This window comes from Numida meleagris, chromosome 4 (assembly GCF_002078875.1).
Source record: "Numida meleagris isolate 19003 breed g44 Domestic line chromosome 4, NumMel1.0, whole genome shotgun sequence".
NCBI classification, from domain to species: domain Eukaryota; kingdom Metazoa; phylum Chordata; class Aves; order Galliformes; family Numididae; genus Numida; species Numida meleagris.
The window spans coordinates 58,801,952-58,823,922 of record NC_034412.1 but is presented as its reverse complement, the minus strand read 5'-3'; the positions used below and the strand labels follow the sequence as shown (position 1 = coordinate 58,823,922).

The following is a 21,971-nucleotide window of genomic DNA, read 5'->3' as shown; positions in this document are numbered from 1 at the left end:
AAAAAGAAAAAAAAATGGAGACAAGGCAGATTCGGCATGCTCTGTTTGAATAAAGCAGAGGATACTGAAGAAGTTCATGTGGTTTAAAACAAAAAGAGAAGGAAAAGAATAGCATGATTAATGAGAGAAGTCAAGGGATTATTAGAACCAAATATTCATCTTCCAGGAAATTGTGATTAATATAAAGGAACATTTCTGACAAGGAAAATAGCTAGATTCAGAGAGAGCATGAATAAATAAATAAGTGAGGAGAAAAAAAAAAAAAAAGAGTAATATGTCAGTTCAGCCTGTAAAAAAAGTGCTTAAAACTCCTGTCTGTACAAGGGCAAACAATGAGGGCAAGATAAGGTGCTGGGACCAGTGACAGCATCGGGGACCATAGGAGCTGCTCTGCTCTTCTCGTAGCTCCGGGGCTCCTCAGGCTTTTCCAGCAGAGCCAGAGCAAACCCTTGCAAGCATTGTCTGAGAAGCATTGCTTGTGCTGTGGTTTCTGAAGGTGAGCAAAACAATGTTGTTGGTGTGAAGATGGTGAACCTAGTCCAGCCCTAGTCAGTCAGGATCTGCACAGAACAGGTTGTCCCCTGCAAGCCGAAACAATGATAACATTTTGCAGGAATAGCAAATACGCGTTTGTATTTGCATTATGATAACAGAGATTCTATTGTGAGGCTTGTATTTGATAGTAATAATTCATCCTTGGTTTTGATATGATTCCTGAAAGAAAGTACCTCTCTCTTACCATGAATGGACTCTCTTGAAAGTCTCTCCTTTTGACAGCAAAAAGTGTTTAGTCACTTTATTTTTACCATTGAGAATTCAACAGTTTTATTGTACTAATGGTTAGCCTGCCAGGACATTTTACCACCAGACTTTTTTTCATAGGAAAATAGTGAGTATTTCTTTGTTGTTGTTTGCTTCTTCATAATTCATATGCAGCATTTAAGGAGCTTAATTAACCCCAGCATGCAGGGAGAGAGAAAGCAAAACCAAACAGTGTTTCAGTGAGTGAGAATATAATTAGCTACATTTATGCACAAGTAACTGTATTACCTTTTTTTCTTTCTTTCCTTTTTTTTTTTTTTCGATGAGTTTGAGGCTAGGAGAGAAGGGCAGTCACGGGCTCTGTAAGAAAATGGAGGGAATAAAAATGCTTCCATGGATCTAGAATGCAGAAGTACAGTGAGCTATCTCTTTATTCTTCTGCAGAGCTGAAACACTGTTCCTAAATTTTAAAGCTCTTTGACAGAGGAAGAGTTTAAATTTAGGCTTAGAAAGATTTCAGAGCCTGGAAAAGTCATACAAGTTGAATTCTGTTCTCAAGGTGTAAGCATAGGATGATTGGGCTGGTCTGGGGCATGAAATCCAGACTTTTTGCTGTAAATTAACACTAGTTTGAACATTTTCTCTCAAGTATTGTTCAGTCATCCTCATTAAAAAATCATTTCCTCAATAATAATAGATTCCGTATGTAGATGTATTATGTATGTAAAACGATACGTATTAATAGAAGTAATCAGACATGAAAATGCGTTTTTTGCTTTTCAGCAAATAATGACTCTTCTCACAGCAGCCTTCTGTCCCCAAAACAAGCAGAACAACAGTCAAACCTGCTGAGAGAAATCTGCTATTTCAAATAATTTTCCAGATACTGCATTTTGTGAGTGCAGATGAATCTGATGAAGGAACTAGCTGGCCTGCAGAGATCGATCAGCCACTCTTCCAAGAACAACCTGACTTTTTCACCAGTGTGGTCAGTACCACGTGTCCACATGTGCCTGACTACCAACCTACTGAGAGACCTCAATTCAGGAAAGCCATGTGCTCGGCTTAAAAGATGAGGGCAAGTTCCTCTTCATTCAGAATCCTTTACACTGGATAGGAGTAAATGGACTCTTAAGCGTGCTTACAGCTGAGCATTTGCTCAAGTATTTTTCTGAACTGCACTGCTTTGGTGAGACAGAAAGACTGTAGAGTGCCTCACACACCCTCTCAGAAACACATGGGAAAAGCATTTCTTAAAAAGTAGGAAAACAAAAATCCTTTGCTTTTTAGAGATTTACTACAGCATTCCAACCTGTAGAAATAACACCCGGTGTCCATTTCATACAAAAAAGAACTATAAAAGCCCAGTTACCTTGTGAAATCTCTCTGTTGTTCATCTTTTGTATATCACTGTGGATTGCGACAAAAGGAAAATGTCTGTGTAGTTTGCTTAAGCCTTGTAATCAGATGCAATCAGGCAGTTTGGCTGAAGGATGTTCTGTAGCTCTCCTGCAGCAGGTGAGTTCTGGTTTCTGCATGGTAGATGGTGAAGGGAGGGTATGGAGGAAAGCTGCAGGCAGCAGCCACTGCTGGTAGCTACGTGTGCAACAACCCTTAAAACATTATCAAGATCATTTCCCAAAACAAAAGAGATACATCAGATTTTTCTTGAGTCCAAAGGTGAATGATAGTGGGGAGGAGAGGAGAGGAGAAGAAAAACCCTAAGTAAACCGCAGTAAAGCAGGACATAGCTGTTTCATTACGTATATAGACCTTAGTTAGGAAATCAGATTTCTTGTCCTTAACTTTTTTTTTTTACCCTAGAAGAATTCTGAATGTTTTGACTTAAAAAGATTTGATGTGTTTCAATTCAAAATGACTTTTTCAGGATTTCTTTTCAATTCTGTTGCTAAGTATAATGGGTTAGGTTGAATTTGAACCTTTGTTTGTTTGCTTTTAGATTAAGTTACATATTCTGCTTCAGAAATATTCTGTTCTCTGTTCAATCAAAAATCTTTGCAATTCTGCTTTTTGATGAACCTAATGTTAGAGGAAATTTGGTTTTCTGAAACGGGCAAAGACTTTTTAAAAAGTTACTTTGCACATGTTGATAAATTACACATCTACTTCAGCCTCAGCATCAATTTTCAGATCTTTATCTACTGCACTTCTTCATCATTCTTTCATTGAGAAAACTGAGTAGACTGGGTGGCACTAATATTTTCATGTTTATTTCTATTCCTGCACTGTACTTTTGAGGGAGAACTTCACACTTGAAAGATAATGCTTTCTATCTCAGGTGAAAATGGTAAAGTTGTAGGAAATGGGTGTTAGAGAGACTATAGAGGAGTATTCAGTTGATCTGTACCTTAAAAAGTATTCTGTTTTGAAAACATATTTAAATGATTGTATGATTTTACATAGTTGTGGGTGACTAATCAAGTCTATTGCTGCAGGTCACGGGAATAGTCATAAAAAGTATTTATTCTGAACACGAACCCGGATGCATGCTTTCCCTACATGTTTCCCATATGTTCTGCAAGTAAACAGTAAATCAGATAGAGAGGAATTGAGGAAAGAGAAGCATGAGCGAGTGGGGATTCTGCAGCACTGAAGTTGCAGCCCAGCATAGTTTGAAGTTGTAACTTCTCTCACAGAAGAAAAAGAAAAAAAGGAAAAGAAAAAGCAAAACAGAAAGAATTCTTCTAAGGGGAGGTAACATGTTTTATAGACCTAAGCATGCACACTCAAAAAAAAAAAAAATCCTTATTTGAAAAGGTTTAATGGAGAAGTGCAGAGAAGACTGGTGATCTCTGTGACATTTGCTCTCAGATGCTTGATGCTGCAGCAGATGCTGGCGCTTCTCTATGGACTTCAACCTGCACAGCCTTCTCCTAAAACCAAAACTTTTAGTTAATTGATGGTTCCCATTTGACATCTCCATGTTCTGTTGCCATTGACCTTGCCCAGCTGTACCCCAGGGTGTATCCGCCTGCCGTGCTGTCCCTGTCTGAGTTCTCCATTTGTGCTGGGAAACCTGAGCCTCTTTGCTGACTTGTGCAGGGAAGAGGGGAAGTGGGCAGATGATCTCTGAGGGATATGGTTAGCGGTCTGACCTGCCAGGACAGCAAAGATGTATTTCCTATGACAGTTAAGGAGCACACGAGAACTCCTGAGGTACAAATTTTGTGCACTGGCTGTGTGTGTGGGAGGGTGGCAGTTGTGTTTGCCATAAGAAACTGTAATTTGACATTGTCACTTCAATATACATGAAAAGCTTCAATCTCTACCTTTAATTCCATCTGGGGAGCCAGTCCCAAAGCTCTGCAGTATTGTTTCTCAGTGCATGCAGCCTACACCGCTTTTCTCTTCTCCACCCTGGTAGTTTCTCAGTGACAGAGGCCATTTCATAGCTCCAGTGTCTTGGTCTGGGAAGTCTGCTCTTGTACGCAGCTGATGTGGGCTTTCCATGCTCTGCAATCCCTCTGATTTTCCTAACGTCCTTGCCTTCTTTCATGGGCTGGAGAAAGTATGCGCTTTCTGTGGGAAACGGTTGGGAGATTAGAGAGAAAATGTTGGTTTCATTCCAAAGGGTGGTGATATATATTCACACCGTTTATAAGATAAAGCCAGATCTCTATTCTCTGTTACCTCATGAGACTTCAGCCTCGGGCTAAATGCAGCCACAGACGAATGCTCTTTCTTGTACTTCTAAGGGCACGTCAACGTGAGGAAGTTGTCCTGGAATGAGATAGGGAGTGAATTTAAATGCGGTTGCTGTTCCAGAATAACATTCTGTTAGATGAGGCCTTGCTGGAAGTGACTCAAGGCCATGGGATGGCTTTGGTGGGAGCTGAGGGCACTGAGGCCCTGGCTGCCTTTGGTGGGGAGGTGAGGCTTGGCTGCCCTAGGGCTGGCTGCTCTTCCCACCCATGTCGCTTGTGGAAAAATGGGACTTCCTGCTTGTTTTATTGGTTGTTAGTAACATGCAGAGGGTGACAACTGACTGTTACTTTTAGATGCAAACCATAGTTTGATGCCTAACACGCGAATGGTGGGGACTGTTTTAGTTCACCCATCACTTTCTGTTTTTGTGATTCCTAGAGATTATAATGTAGGCTTTGATCATCTCTGCAGGTATTGGAGTTCTGTTGTGTTTGAAGCAGTACAAAAAGAAAACTTCTGCAAGTACACAATGCATACGTAGGCTTCTCTTTTAGTAATGAAGTGTAAACATGAATGTACTGTTTGCAGTATCAGAGGGGCACCTGTGTGCACGCCCTCTTAGAGTGGTGTTGTGGGAGTTAAAATCACCTTCTTTGGTGCTTGTGAGGTTGCTACAATAGCTTTCAGGCCTTACATGATGAGATTCATTTGCTACCTATTTTTTGCAGTCTGCTGAAAATTACTGTTTATTTTGAAAGTGCCCTTTTCCAAATTAAGTAGAGCTTTAATTAGTCAGCTTGAGGAACAGAGTGCATTCTTCTACCTCAGCTTTCCATTATGTCAAAAGCTCATTACCAGATGCAGTGATCATAAACAAACACACATGGCTGCTGGATGTAGGTCATTTGCAGGATAAATTACTGTGTATCTTTTAGCTCATTAATGCACTTTCAACCATGGAGAATGTCTAGGTGCTAATAACTCAAAAAGCAATATACAGGAGAATGGTAACTTTCTATATCTGTTAAGCGTATTGCAATCTGCATTTCTTTTGTCCATCTTGGAGCCACTCTTTTATCCTGGAAAAGTAGTTCTGTGGTCAGTATCTTGTTTCAGGACCAGTATTTGCTTAGGCAAGGCCAGCCCTGGCCACACCAAGCACCCCAGCACCGTCAGCCCACTGCCCATACAGGGAATGACAAAGCTCATAACAAAGCCCATAGCAAAGCAAAAAAATGGAGAATGCTCCATTTCTGGGAGATCTCTACCGCAGTGAAATTATTTTCAAATAAATGGATGTGCAGTGATGTTATAGGCTGTATGCATTCATGCTTGCACCAAACTGTATTTGTAGTGAGAGCTGTACTACTTTGTGCCTGTTTCAAGTATGCATTAATGCTCGTTCAGCTTCAGGTCTGATCATCTTTGCTCTGTGTTACGAGAAGAGACATGAGAAGCAATGTCCTGTGCTTAAATAATGAATGATTGTGCAGATAGTAACAACCTCAAAGTCACTGCAGGCCATGGTGGACCTTGTTATTGCCGGTAGACAGATGGTAGATTTTTAAAGAAGAGTGAGTACCTTTATGAAGATGATTATCACAGTGCAGACATTACCCTGTGGGATCTAATGAATTGGAGCAGATTATCCAGCTGGCCTCAGTGGGAATGAGTAGCCTTATACTAGACCTTCATGTTTTTTCCTCTTTTCCTTTTACTGGAGACTTTACCTATTAAAGAAGTAAGTGTAAACCCTTACTGGTTAACTCTGCATTAGTGAACAGAATAATGCATGGTGGAGTAGTACATACTGTTGCCTGCGCCCTGCGTGCATTGCAGCTCTCAGCAAGCCCCAGGCTTCCTGTGTCAGGTATTTAGCATGTGTAGATGTGAAATGCAAATGGTTTGCACCTTGGGAACAGAGAATTCAGGAAAACGAATTACAGTAGTTTGCAGAAGATCTTTATGTTAAATACATAATACATCAGAGATATGGAAGACCCAGGATGCAATTACTGCTGATAGGTTACATGCTTTGCATGCAGTAACCTATCTGTAACTATTTTAACTATTTAATGTTAATGCTGTGTTTTAGGTACAAAGATCCAAAGAAATGTAACAGATTGGTGCTAATCGTTATGTCTTTCTGTTACTAGTGCAAATGTTTTAGCATTTGTAAATTAAGTGGTTGAATTCAGCGTTAGAAATTGTCTCTCATTTTAACAGTGGATACTAACGAGTGCAAGATGTTGCAAGACCAATGAGTACCATCACCTTAAAGATGAAAAATATCTTGTTCGTTGATTGAATACATTCTGTCTGTGATTTATCACTTCCATTTAGCTTCCAATTATACAGAGCAGATAAGTGTTTTGGAATGTATGTAAGCATAAGCATTACTTCAGTAGTGTTTACTGACGTCAGTGAAGCCTGAAGCATATGCTTGTGTGCTTTCAGGGATGCTTTCTTGAAAGAAGGAGTGAGGAAAAGAGAGAGAGAGAGATCTCTCCCTCTCTTGCTGGCTGTCCTCTTCTCATGTGTGAGTAACATATTGTGCATCTGGTTTTGTTTAAATTCAAGAATGGCAAACAACCACATTCTGTGAAAACTTCCTACTATTTTCCATCCTCCTTTAAGGTTTTATTTTTTGTTGTTTTTTTTTTTCCTTCTTGATATTTGGTAACCTACCGAGACAAAGTGATGAGAAACTTGGAGGTCTTTACAGAGGCGTTTATTCTAGCAGTGTTTGTTTAAAGCCCTGTGGTCCCCCTAAAGCCTTACTTCCTTTGCTTGCTATGCTCTTTTTAAACACAGCCTTGGCACAGGCTGATGCTTCATTAGCACAGGCTCTGTCAAGAGAGAGGTGGTGTGGAAGACAGACAGGTGAAGCTCCCCACTCGTAGCAGTTGATTGAATTGCCTCTTTATGCTAAGATAGTGTTCCTGAAGTCTGATCTAATCTTCTGTAGCTATCTAAAGTGTATGGATAACTGTTGATAAATTACAAGTCTGTGAGTCCAGTAAACCCACTGGTTCTTCTGAATCAACTGTGCTAACGTTCAGATGGGTTTGCATCCCGAGATTTAAATGACAGTAGCACTCATTATGCTCTTTAAATCTGAAATAATTCTACAAAGTAGGAGTATGTCTTTGAGCTCTACTTTTTAAAAGGGAAAACTAAAAGAAAGTATTCTGGAGGGGAGGGGATTTGTTTTTATTTTTTATTTTTTTAGCTGTGAAGCATTTCCTGATATGTTTGCAACAGCTAAGCAGGATGTTTGTTGAACTGCTATGTGTATGTAGCTGTTATGTGGCTATCCGTGCTTTGCCAGCTGCTCGATTAGTGTTGTGACAGACAAAACAACTAAGTGACGGCGCTGAAAATAATTTTGCTGCTTTCTGAAGGAAGTGAAGGGATTAGACTATTTTTAAGGGCCATTTACCTGGCATCTAAAATATTCTATAGCCTTTAAAGTTGAGGAGAGGAAGATTTTCTAAATAGGCAGGAATGTACGTAGTTGAAGTGTTAATAGCTGAACGTCACATCTTTGTCTCTCCCTCAAAGTCTGGCTTATGTGAATAGGGTTATGTAGACCCTAAGTCCAGGGCTGATCTTCTGTGTGCAAAAATGTCGGTGCAAATTCTTCTTGAAACCATGTAAACTCAATCAGAATCTTCTTTTAATAGGGAAGTCATATTACAAAATACATCTGTTCCCAATAGTTTTATGAAATGTGTTGTGGCAATTATAGCCATCTCTTGCTTAGCAAATAATACCAGGAAAACGTCTAGCACAATTGTAGTGTTTTTCCCCTTCTAGATATATACCACCTTATAGAGAAGGACCAGTAGTCCATCAATAGTGCATAAATAAAGAAGTCTCTTGGTGGCTGCCTCAATAGTCTGAGCGGTACGTATTAGCTAAAGAAGAACTGGAAAGCAGTGTGCACGTTTCCTGCATAGCTGCCTTGCTGTAAAGTTGTCAGGCAGAACTTATTTATGAATATGGCAAACCTGAGAAAAATGGTAAGATTACCACGACATGACAAGCGCCTACTATAAATAGATTTCCCCTTCCTGCTTGTCTGCTCTTCCTCCTGCCCTTCACGCTCCGCTCCAGCATAATGAGCTGCGAGGGCCGTGCAGTTCCCCCAGGTGAAGGTCAGCCCCTGATAGATTTTTGATCATCACGTAACGTTCTGCTGTTAGTATGTGGTCCCAGTTTTAACCTCTTTGCAGATTCCCTCGATTATCCCAAATCACTTTCACATGGAGCTGAGGTTAAACTTTATTTCTCTTGGCTTGTCCCTTCTGTAGCAGACACTTCCTCTTCACTTTGAAAGGACAAAGCGATGTTCAGCTGCCTGGGCCTGCGCCCAGCATTTGATTTATATATTATTTAATTTCCTTTAGAAAATTGGAAGCAGAACTTTAAGAGTGGAAGTCAGTCCTTTTCATTTGTTTAAGGATCTTTTAGGGCTAATATAATCATCGATAGTAGATGTCAGCATGATTAGGGTGACTTAAGGTGAAGCAAGGAACGCTGAATACCGGGGGAAATTCTTCCAAAATGGAGAGGGTGCCAAGATTTATAGCCATGCACAACATCTGTGGGTTTGGAACTGTGGCATTAAAAAATGAAAATGGAAAATCATTGAGTTTTTGAGTGATGCATTTAGGACACCTGTGTCCCCTTACTGCATGGCAGACTGGGACAAGGTTTGCAAGGTTTGTAAGGTTTGCGCCTTTTACCTTACTTTGGCGATCATTTCTTGGACTGAGGTGCTTTCTGGAACTTAATTTAACAAACGAACTAATTTTGCAGAAATTCCTCAGTTAGTCTGGAGGTTTGCATTTGGGCTGACGCTGCATTCACTTCTGCAATTAGGTCTGCACATGCCGTCAAGTGACTGCCAAGACAATTTGAAAATTTCTCATGCAGTGAAGTCAGGAAATTAAAAATTAACTCTGGAAAGGACATCATATAATATTTGGCAGTGTGCATTGAATACTATGTCCACTGAGGTGTGGAAGGTCTTCCTGTTAAGAAAAAAAAAGTCTGAACGTTGAAATATTTCTTCCATGGGGTTTTGAATGATCCACAGCTGAGTGAAATATCAGAAGAGGCTTGAGGCTGGGTTGTGCACACCAAACAGGTTGGGTGGCATTGCACCATGAAAAAGGAGCAAAGGAGCAATGAAACCCAGCTTCCCTATGACATCTCATGCATTTTGGACGCTCTCATACCAGACAGAGCAAATCATTGATATGACAAAGTCCTCCAGAGATCATGAAATGTGCTAAATGTGATATCAAATAGGAAATGCTGAGAATGTATCCTGATCTTAAGAATACAGACTCATTAAAAAGCAGAGAGAATATAGCATTTTGTGTTGTTCAGCATGCAAACCAGTGCTTCTGTGCTAGCACCCCATACGTGCTGTCCTCACTCTCTTGCTGTGTTTGGTCAGGCGCTAAAACACCTGCTGTTGCAGCCCTGGTGTCTGTGCATCTAACATAAAATGAGTAGATGTAATTCACTGGAAAGTTCCCCCTTTCTCCTGCATGTAGGCAATTCCTGAGTGAATCTTACAAACTCATCTCTTGACAAGAGGCAGTGCTAGTTGTGCAGTTACGCTTGGTTGTAGAATTGCACAGCTTGGCTGCCCAGTTCAGTGAAGTAAAATATTTATGGGAAGTCATGAGAAGGCACATGTGTGCTGCAGGTTGTGTGAGGAGGAGCACATCCACAGCTCTGCAGGTAAGAGAAGTAGGTGAGCTTTCTCTGTGTATTTACCAGCTTCCCCCAAAGGAGATTGCTAGATATTTTGAAGATTTAAGCTTGTGTATTTCTTGTACAGAGACTTGCAGTACGGACTAAGGCTGCTTTATATTCTTACTCTTCAGGCTATGGATCTGAGTACTAGCTGGGATCTGCACAACCCACAGTATTGAGTTTTCTTCTCATTTTCTCCTCCTTAGTCCTTCCTGCCAAAAACTTTCCCTGCCCAAGGGTCCTGCCTGTCTCTCTCATTGCACGCCATGATAGCTGTTTCCTTCATCTTTCTTCCCTCCTTTCTCTTCGTAGCAGTTAGCACAAAGAGAGCTGGGATAACTCCTTTCTCTGGTGATGGAAACGGGGGGACCATGATGTCATTGTCTGGCAGAGCTTACTCTTTGTAAGGTAAATCAGTGAAGGAGCAAGAGGCATCTTTCCTGCTCCTGCAGGAAAACTTTTGGTAACTTCAGTTTGTGCCTCAAACATGGCACCTGTCAGCTCAGGACCCCTCAGCTGTACAGAACAGACCTATTGCTGGTGTCAGTGATATTTCTTACTGGCTTTTGAGGTTTTTTTAGCTGTGGTCCTTAGTTCTGTGATAGTCAGTCTTTCTCATCTCACTCTTGTGGCATCCTCTGCCATACTACAGCCATATTGGCTCCTTTGGGCATCATTCCCTCCGCTATTGGTCTCTGTCATACTGTAAGATGCTGTCCTGGAAAACCTTAAAACCTTCTTCTCAGTGCCAGGAAAGTTGGTAGATGCCCAATATCAGCTCAGTGAACGTGAAAAAAACTGAGGATAAGTTCTGGACTTACAGAGAAATGTAGATGATCCATTTTCTGTGTCTTTGCTGCAGTGGAAATTTGCATTATGTTGTCTTGCCTAGACAAGAAAGGAGAGGGAGAAAACCCAAGAGACCAGGGAGGTTTTTTCAGTAACATGGCACAAACTGAGGAGGAGTTTGTGAATACGAAGGAGAGGAAATGGGAGAATTTGCTAAGTAAGATCTGTTATTGTAGGAGTAACAAACAGATCCAGTTACCCAGAATTCTTAAGTGATTTTCAGACATAACATGGAGTCAATCTTTTCAACTGCAGGAGGGCACTCAAATGATATCCTTTAATGTTAACTTTGCAACAGCAGATGTGTCCATCTGGTCACTCACAACTTTTCCCTGAAGGTAAGGGGCAGCTCCAGCTACAGGTTCTTGCCTCATGTGGTCCTTTGGCTTGTGTTCCCAGTGTGCTAGGTGCCCCCACACCAGTGACAAGCTGTGCCACTTGGAGAGACATGCTGCTCTGAGACTGCACTGTGAATCCTTCACTGTATGCGCTCAGTGATTCAGCAGACACAACAGGGCTACAGCTGAAATATGTTGTTTGAAGCTTTTATTGAAACTAAAAGTGGTTAGCAGATATGCTGTTCTCGACAACAGAATTGTATTGAATGGTTTAGGATTGAATAACTCAAGATATCCTTCCTCACTGGCCTGCAGCCTGAGCAAGCTGGTTCAGGGTGCTAAAGCAGCCCGAACTGCTTTCTTCAGTACTGCTGTGTTAGGCTTCTGCCCTTGCACTTGAACAGTCTCATCAAGAGAGCAGATCAAAGAGAGATGATGACCACTGTGTCACTGGTTTGGACTGGCCATCTGTCATGGCAGCACAGCTTTCACTGTTACATCTGTCTTACTGCTGTTTTCTTGATCTTCTGTTCTAATTTATATTTCTACTAAAGTATACCTCTTAAATAAATCCTTAACTCAAAGTAATTGTTGGCACACCACTATTCTTCTTTCTTTTATTTATGCCATTCCTTGTTTTTTTCTTGCTGATTCCTTTTTGGCTTTTTTTGCACAAGCAAAACTTGCCTTACGTTAAGAACTTAAAGCTTACTTTAAGTTCTTTACCAGCCTTTCTGCTTCTTCCTTAAGGAGTAATAACCATGCACGGAGGGATCTACCTTTGGCAACAGCATTGCTTCCTAGGTCTAACTGCACTCCCAGCCCTGCTCTGCCTCCCTAGAATGCAGGCATGTAGTCCTCTGATTTTCTTGGGAAACATGAGCAGCTGGGTACCATGGGAAGCTCCAAGAGGTAAACTTAGAAACAGTCTGAAATTCCTCTAGCACTCTGCTAAGGAAATAGATACTCCACTGGAGACATCTTGCACCTTCCAGGAACTGAGATCCAATAAATGAAAAGCAGGGGAGCTCCCATTAAGGACATTATTCATCTTTCAGTCTAAAAGCCCTACACAACAAATGTCTTTTCCCACTCCCTGCCTCAACTCAGGATATGTATGCATGTGTAAATAGCCATACAGAAAAAGCAGAAGGTATGACATCCCTTTTATTCTCGTTATCATATGATTTGTATGCTTTATATCCAACCGATAGAAACAGAAGGACTACAGAAGATTTCCTAGACTTTCTGGCCATTATTTTTAGCTGAGTTTGTTTGCATTTACTGTAATGTATTATGATATCTCATGCATAGGTAACTATAAATACAGTTGCTGTTAACTTGGTATACCAGATCCAAATCAGAGATAGTATTTGCCACAATGGAAAGTCTAAAAACAGGATGAAAATGGGATTTCAAAAACCATGAAGAAGAACTTTTTTTTTGCTTTTTGCTGAGTGGATTCAGCCATCTTTTAATGGTGACATAATGTAACAGAAATGCTGCTGGAGCTGAAACAAGTTGAAAGACAGTTCTAGACTGGCTGAGTTCTACTGACAAAAGAATAAATTTTTTATGGAAGGGAGGACACTTCTCCCAATTCCTTTTGCAGAATTGAATTTACTTGATATGTTTTGATAGGAGTCTAAGACCTCTGCTGCTCTCCCAGGTTAAACCTGAGAAATGAAACACTGCTTTGAGAAACAAAATCATTAATTATTTTTCAATACAAGAAACTTGGAATATGCTGAATGGGTTGTTCAGCCTCTTCATCTGAAAGAAGCCAAGCAAACAGAAGAGCTAATTAATGCCCATACACTGATAGGTTTCCTAAGGTAGAAGCTGACATATCTGTTTTGTTGTTTTTCTTTTGTTTTGCGTTTCTAGAGAGAAACTTATGATGGCTACAGCTAATGATCTCCTCCAAGTCTTTTGCATTTTTAGTTGCATAATGCAATCCATCTTGCTAGCGGAATTCAGCAAAATAGCATTGGCTTTATGTGCAGGACCTCTGTAGTAACAGCATACTCTGAGGGAGAACACAGTATTCTGTTAATTACTTTTAATTAAAATGAACACACACGCACACGTATGTGTGCATATAGAAAAACTGTTTTTCTAGTGGCTTGGCTTCCTGTTTCTCACTGAAGGGAAGAAGTTAAACTTTCTCATTAAATGTTTATATAAAAATGAAATAATTCTGAGGTTAACCAGAAATGCAGCTTAATCTTGTATAGAAACATGTGTGTGATTTTTTTTTCAGTTGCACAAATATAGCTGAAACTTGAAGTTGGCAGGGAGTGCTGTTTAAAAATATTTAGTCCCAGCATGTAAAAACTCGTTTTGTTACGGAATTCCTTTGTGAAAGGTGTAGCTATGACATGTCTCTGCCAAAGTGATGGGATCCATATCGACACAGTACGTTTTGGAAACTAGCTGCATTTTGGGCTTGTAGTTACAAAAGTTAAATTGGAATTTACATGTTTTATATATTGCTTGGAAGGATACCACATCTAGTAACATTTTTAAGAGAGTGGAAAGAAGAATAAAGAAAGCTTACAGATGGGTTCGAAGTTTTGCTCTGTTAGAACATGTCGGGATGAGTAGAGGTATGTATGATGACACTTAGCATGTACCACTGAAGGCTCTGGTTTATTCTCACTAGCTGTCATCATGTGTTATAGTTATGATACATATGCTTAATTTTGGCTACTTACCTTATCTCTTCCTTCTTTTTCTCTGGGCGTGTTTGAATTTTATAGAATATTAAGAGCTACAGATACGTGCAATACTATCTGCTGCCCAGGCACAGCCCTGCTCCGTTTTTAGTCTTGTAGGAGCAGCTACATGCAGCATCTTGTGGCCATTGGTTGCTGCCCCACGAGGGCACAGGACCAGTCGCCTGGCGCGGTCCCTCACTGGTGTGCCAGGTGCTGTGACCACAGTAAGCAGACAAACATGAAGCCTAGCCCTCCTGGCTGAGACCAGGAGGATGACATGGTCTCTACTGCAGCCACCAGAGTAGCTGTGGCCACCATATGAAAGATCCAAGGGGGCTATTGTCCTGCTCATACCGGGTGTACTCAGGTGGAACAAAAACTTAATGTCTCTTTGCAGCACATCAGATAGGGTCTGTACGCATGCAGGTGTAGTGACAAGTGCATCAATCTCCAAAATTACACAAATAAGCACACTGTAGATTAAACACTAAGTGAAGACTTGAGCCTATCTATTTTTAACTGAAGTCACCTATAGTTATCAGCAAAGGAGCTGGTTTTGTTCAATTACATTTCCTTAACGACCTCTCATAAAAGAAATCAGGAATAGCTGGGATTGTTTGCTCAGTTTGTTGGATCAGAGACACAAGATACGCATAATACCTATCCTTTCTATTTAAGAATTGCAGAGGTGCTTGCTTCTTCTTCTCTGTTTTAAAGTAGATTGTCCCATGTCAACTCATATTAAATGTCCCTTTAATAAACAAGGAAGAAGGAAGTCTGTCTTTTTGTAGGAAAATAATATTTGAATACAGTATTTCATTGCAGAGGATGGTTTCAATAGAAATAGGAGCTCATCTGTTCCAAGACAGTGTTCATGAATACAGAACCAGAAGAAACGTATGCACTTCAGCTCGAGGAAAACATTTAATATTGTTTTAAAACATAGTTGCTTAGAAATCAAAGAAGCCTCTGTCTCACTGGGGTGCTTATATGGCCAGTGAGTGCTTTGCACACTAGTTTTTTTTTCTAGCATCGCTGTAGCAGGTTACAAAAGCTGTGCAAAGTAACCACCAGTTATTAAGTCAATTCCCTGCAAAGCTCCAGTGATGGGTGCCGCGCATGAGTCTCAAGAATGAATGGGTACTGTATGAAAAGTACTACACTAATGTACTTTATTGTTTTCCGTTTAGAAGCGATGATTTTCCATTTGCAGGATGACCAAACAAAGAACGCATCTGATTTAAATCTACGGATCACAGATGTGGGTAGAAGGAAGAGGTACACATATAGTGGTGATTTTATCGTTCAAAGATGAGATGAAAATTTATCAAAGGGTAATCAATTATTTCCTAGTGTTGGAAGCTTGTTCTCCTAAACAGAACAAGATTTGTAGTAGGCTGTAAGAATTTATCTTCTCAGAGAAGAGAAGAAAGGCATGTTATCTTTTACTTCCTGTTTTATATATAAAACAGGAAAGCTGAAACATGAGAGAAATACAGAATTGAAGACTTTTTGAAATGCGTCAAAAAGTCTACCTCTCACCACTTAAAAACCTCTTGATTTAACCTGTTTTCAAGGGGAATAAAAAGGCAATTGTGGCATCTGAAAACAGCATTTTTATCTCTAAAGCAGCATCTTTTGCGCAGGCATTATCTGGGGCACACCTCACTGCCCAGCCAGTGTCATGCTGTGATACCCCAACTGCTCTGCCCATCAGAAGCAGCACAGCGCTGCTGGAACAGTAACCCAGTGCTCAGCTAGCATCATTGCCCTGGATTGCTTTCCCAGTGGTCTGGTGGTTTGGGCCTGTTATGAAAGGCCCAACCTCTTGCCTGCTCCTGCACGAGAGGCTGCAGCCCGCCGTGGGTTGTGTCCATACAGAGGATCACAGGGTGGGCTGCGGTGCCGCTCCTCACCACGGAGGAACCAAGTGGGGCTGGCGATCCCCTCACGGGAGCACACTGGGGGTCAGTGCCCGCCCCGCGGCCTAGCAGCCTGCCCTGGTGCCACGGAGCAGCTCGCAGGTAGCTTCCTGCCATGCAGTGCCCCACATTGTGCTATTCACAAACCGCAGCACCATTCTGCTTCCAGGATCCTAATCCCTCTTACACACAATCCCTTACAACTTTAACTGGTGGGGTGGAGGAGTGAGTTAAAAAGGAAGGAAAAAGGAAAATGAAACACAATGTGCAGGCAGTGTCTGCCAGGGACTGCGTGCACAATTGACACCAGCTGCAGCCCAATTAAAGCCGACATTCACAGGTGTTCCTCGCAGACCCTGCATGAACAAAACCACTTTCTTGAGAATACCTAAGGCTTTAACACAGAAGCTCGTTTCTTTCTTGCTTTTGCTTTTTCTTTTTTAGGATTCTTTAAAGCTATTTAGAGCACTTTAAACACAAAGAAGCTGAAAAGGACTTTCATTCCCCGGGAGAGGGCTGGTGCTCACTGCCAGGAGCGGGGAGAGCCAACCCGGCAGAACAGCGTGGAAAGATGGGTTGTGCTGAGCACTGTTTGCTCAGGGGGCTGCAGCTGGCACCCAGCATTTTGTGCTTGCTGGAAGTGGAGCAGCTCAGTGTAAACCCAGGGCTGTTTGGGACCCATAGTTATTTGGGGAATGGCTGCAAGCTTGTGTGTGGCTCTGCTGGTTGCAGTTGAGCTGTGTGGTTTGGATGGCTCGCTGAGGCTCTCCTCTCCTCCCAGGATAGCCTGACACAGTCCCTTTTGGGCCTTGAAGCTGGAGTAAATGAGCTGCTTAGTTTCTGACCTTGGAAACAGTCAGATGATAAATCATTCCTTATGTTCAACTCTGTTGTTAACCAGAAAAAAATTGTAATTTGTTTTTTAAAGGAGGCTTGAAAATTATTTCCATGCTAAGACCAGACATCAGACTAATCTAAGTAAATAGGTCAGTAATTTTCTCTCACTGCATTGAAAATGAGAAACACGTCTGTTAAATTTTCATTTGTAATGATACCAATAATCAAAATAGGGTATATTCCAGCACTCATAGATAATATTCAGCCCCATCTGGCTGGCTACTCATCCCTGCAGTAACACCCTTCACCCCATACTTGCTGCTTAATTACCTGCTTCCTGGCCCGCTGCTGTTCAAGCAGTGTAGTTTCTGACATTCACTTAATGTCATCATCACCGCTTTAATGGTCATTGCTGAAAGCCACTCTCAATTCACATGAAGCTGAGAATACCTTCAGTGTTCTGAGCTGCAGTTGCCTCTGGGACAGCAATAACACATTATTCCTATTCTTTACAGAATGCTGAGATCCAAAAGTCTTTTTATACTGAAAAGGTAAAAATTGTGATCCTTCAGATTTGTGTTTGAAAATAAATAAGAATTGCCTTAAAACCGGCAAGTAGGTAATGGTGCTTAACAGCATTCATCTATAGGGGCAGGCAGATGCTGTTCAAGCTGATAAGTGCAGTGGAGAGAAAAGAAAGTCAGCCAGGGTTCAAACTCACAGGAATGAGGTCTAAATTAGATGTTTTCACTCAGAAAAAGCTGCTGGAGGAGTTATGGGTTATTTTCTGAAAAAATCAACCCAGAAGCATTTTGGTGCCGTGATGCAACTCCAGCCACAGGGGCAGAGCAGAATCCGAGGGCTCTGTAGGGACTGCCACTGGGGGCTTGCGGAGACCTGGCTGAGGGGGGGAATATAATGAAAATCCATGCAGTCACTGATGATGTGGGGAAGGTGAACAGGGAGAAGATGAATCACTGCTCTCATAACACAGGAACTAGGAGGCACTTGTTGAAATTACCCGCTTCAAGACAAACAAAAGTGCTTTTTCATACAGTGCATGATTAGATCGTGGCACTCGTCACAGGATGTCGTGGAGGCCAAAAGGAGAAGTGATTTAAGAAAGTAATTGGACAGACTCACTGAGGAGAAGTCTATTGCAAGGTTTTAAAACTCATGATCTAGATGTAGCCCCTGGTATTGGAGTGATGCTGAGCCCTGCGGGGAAGGACCTTGCACACTGTGCTGAAAAGCCACTGATTTTCTTCTGTGCTGTCCGTCAGCCCCTTCTACTCCCTTCCCTCTTTGTCTCACTCAACCTGGCATATATTGTGCTTTAATCCAGGCAGAAATGAGGATTTAAACCCCTTCCATTGCTTGGTCTGGTATGAGATGTCCCAATGTGATTATGACAAGAAATATCTATTAGAGAGCTAATGTCCTCTGTTAGCAAAGGAACAGAAACAATGCCATGGGCCTTCTTTGACCATGTGCAAGGGCCCAAATTTTAAACACTGTGCCACATTGCCTGCTCTTTATTACTCAATATTATATGGAAGATGTAGTCCACAAAAATTCTGAGTGCAGCCAGGAAAAGAGAGGATGATAATTCATGCCTTAAAATCCTTTCCTCTTCCCTTAAAAGCAGTTCAAATATTCCTGAATACCAAATAAAAGAATATCTTTTTTTCTGGTATTTCCTCATGTCTAGTAATTTTTGATTATCACAGAACTTATGTTTCAGTCTTTCAGAATGCAATTAAAAGAAAAAAATCCTTTGGAGATTAATTATGGTTGAGGCTACTGCTACTCTTGGCAGAGCACAGAGAAAACATCTAGACATCATCAGAAGTATTGGCTTATGGGCAAATTCCTCCCAAGTGTATCCCTGTGCAAATGAAACAGGAAGAGACAGGACTGGCAGTGGTGTGCCTTCTTTTTTGGATCTGCCAGCGTGACAGTCTTTACTTAGCTTCTCCTTCAGTGCAATATATCACCTCCCAGCAACTGAACTTTGGCAATATCCCACTTCATCGTTATGATGCTGTAGATAGTCAGTCTCTGTGAGCAGAGCAGAAAGGACAAAACCTGCTGCATTACATTCTGGGCTTTGCTAATAATGCATGTGAAAACACATAGAAGATCTCTTCCTCTTTGTGTTGTGGAAAAGTTGCCCTTAGTGCTGTATTTAGCAAGGGAAAACGGACCCTTCGTTAAGGACCAGCACAGCTTTGGAGTCCAGGATGTTTGGGATCTGTTTCTCCATCCAGAGTCTTCTCTCTTTTGAAAGACTTCTACGTTTGGTTTCAAGCAGGGATGGGGGTGTGGGGGGTTGTTCTCCGTTTTGTGTAGTCTGTTTTTGTTTCTCTCTCTCTCTTTTTTTTTTTTTTTAATCTTCAAATAGCTTTGTGTTTGTGTTAGAAAGTAGGAAATAGTCACAACACCTACTTAGTGAAAAACCTGAATGGAAGGGCTGAAGTACCTGCATTACTTTCCGGAAGGATACGTTTCTTATCTCCCTAAGAAGCCAGAGCACTAAAGCTCAGCTCTGCTTCCACCTTTAACTGTCTCTGAAGTCCTGAAGTGCATTAAAATGCATAACATCAGGGTTTAGCTTCACTGTTCATTAGAGCAGCACGGAACTAAAAGTAATATTGTTGTAACTTGACAAAGCCATCTAAATCCATGCATGTTTTCTTGTGAAAGCTTCCTAAACATGCTGCTAAATCCTCTAAAAAGCTACTAAACGGCTTTGGCAACCATTAGCACAGCATAAGCAGGGGAACTCTTTTCAGTAAGTGAACAAACAGAGAAAATATGCTGAATAGCTGGACAAATGTGTTTCAGCTGGCTCTTTCATTTACAGATATAAGGGAGCAGTCAATATCAATCACTGTTTTCCCTGTTGCACTGGAAATCACAATATCTCTTTTCATTCCACAAGCTCTTTTCACCACAGCAATGTGTCTTTAGAATGACACTGGCATCAGTCTGTTTCCGCTGTCTGAAGTCCAGAGAGCTTAAAAACACATTTCAGGGTACGAGACCTTAACCCTCCTCCCCTTCCACACACCCCTCTCCTTCGAGCTTTCCTTGCTGAATTAATTGGTTTTACTTCTTTCCCAGCTTAAAGTTTAAAAGGAAAAGTGCCCACGGAGCCTGGGAATATCTGCTCTTGTGCTTTGGGGACAGAAAAATGTATTGCTGCTTGCTGGGGGTTTTAATTTATCAGGTGTTGCAGGGAGGTTAAGGCAAGGTAATATGATTATCAAGTTAAAGTAATTTGCAGCATACTCATGCGTGAAATGTAATGTTACTGTGGCTTGAATTTGGAGCTCTATCCTGTTGCTGGGAAGTGCTAATCACCCACAGCCTCATTTATTTAAAAGAAAAAAAAGTGTTGGAGAAACTCTGTCCTAGTAAGTATCTGGTGTTTGGAATGTGTTGATAACCTCATGCTTGCTTTCTTCGTTTCAAGCAATACATTTTAAAATAATAACACGGTGGGATGCTTTGTATTGTTGCAGATAACAGCAGTCTGTAGAGAAGCTGCCCTGCTAGCACTTCAAGAAGACATCAATGCCAAATGTATCACGGGACGGCATTTTCAGGATGCACTGACGGTTGTGACACCAAGAATTCCCGATTCCTTAATCCAGTTTTATGCAGATTATCAGCAGCAAAGTGGACTGCATGCGCTTTGAAAGGCAAACCAATACATATGCCTGTCCATGGTGTGAATAGCAAATTTCCTTTGTAAAGCTGACAAAAGCCAAAGAATTTTGTATTGTACGTGGCATGTCCAATGCTAACTCAAATGTGGAATCATCATAATAAATGTCCATGTGGATTTTTTGAGTGTAACAGAAATCGTCTAGACTTTGTATTTTACAGTTCCAGTGGTATAATCTGCATTTCAGAGGCACTAAGAGTGCTAGTTTAACTCAGTGTTTCTGAGTCTACATCCATCTGTCAAGAAATAATTCCCAAAATCTAAAGTTTTAGTGGATTCTTGGCCTTTAAAAGAGCTGCAGTGGGTGTCATTGCTGCCTTCGTTTGTTCGTGCCTCAACCTCAGTTTAATCCCAGGGACCCTCCCAGCGCGGCACAGACCTGGGGAGTGGCCTTGCTACAAAAATGCTGAAAATTATTCTGAATCTTTTGATTTATGATCTCCAGAGAAGCTGCCAAACAGGCTTTCCGACCATAGCGCTTCCCTGATTGATTACAGGGAAGCATTTATCTTCAATCTTCAGCAACAGTGTTTTACGCATACTTTAAAAGCGGGCACGTTACAAATTGTACATCACCAGGCTTCCAACACATTTCAGAAAGTGACCTGCATCTAATTCTTGCCTCACCTGAAACCACTTCCAGGCATCGGCAAAAGGTGATGTTGTTTGTTTCCATCAACATACGTAAATATGAGTGTTGATTGGTAATTTCCCGTCAGTCAGAGGAAATCCCAACTGCAAATGAATAAGAAAACCTCCTTACAAAAACTGCTATAAATGACTGCAAAATGGTTTAGGGACAGATAAGATCTTTTCAAATTACTTCTTTGTTATATATGACCTGTTGAAACAGCAACAGATCTTTCTGGGCTCCCTGCTCTTGCGCTTGATGTGAGAATTAATTAAGCAAATTTATCTTCAGCACTTTTCCCCAGAGTGGAAAGACAAACCAACAAAACCAAACTGAACTTTAACAAAAATTTTTAAAAGGTGACAATAAACAGAATTTCAGTGGTTAATTCTGCGTTTCGCTTGTGCTTTGCAGGTAGGTAGAAGAATTTACAAGTCAAAATTTTAGCCAAATCCAGCTTTTACTGCTTGGAGTAAACAAGAAAGATCATTTTCAGGCTTTACCAAGTGTAAGATCATCTTTTGCATCTATGTATTGATGGTTCTGAAGATTTTTCTTTCTTGCAGCCATTATATGTCTACTCATGAGAGTGCTATTTATTTAGAAGTGTCTATTTTTTAATGAGAAATCTGCATACACCTAAGAGAGATTTCAACCACATGTAACGATATTATCATTATGAAAGGTAAGAAGTCATCTCTTGGCCGTATGGTTTTTCTCTCTTTACATAGTTCCACC

General features: G+C 41.1%; 1 protein-coding gene across 1 annotated transcript in view; it reads left to right on the top strand.

Moving 5' to 3' along the window:
- The window catches only part of SPATA5 (spermatogenesis associated 5), a 182,714-nt gene extending 161,975 nt beyond the window's left edge, over positions 1–20,739 (top strand). The window contains 3 exon segments of the mRNA XM_021394011.1: positions 1,568–1,614; positions 1,617–1,750; positions 20,397–20,739. Of these exon segments, the coding sequence (XP_021249686.1) occupies positions 1,568–1,614; positions 1,617–1,750; positions 20,397–20,573 (358 nt within the window). The 3' untranslated portion in view covers positions 20,574–20,739.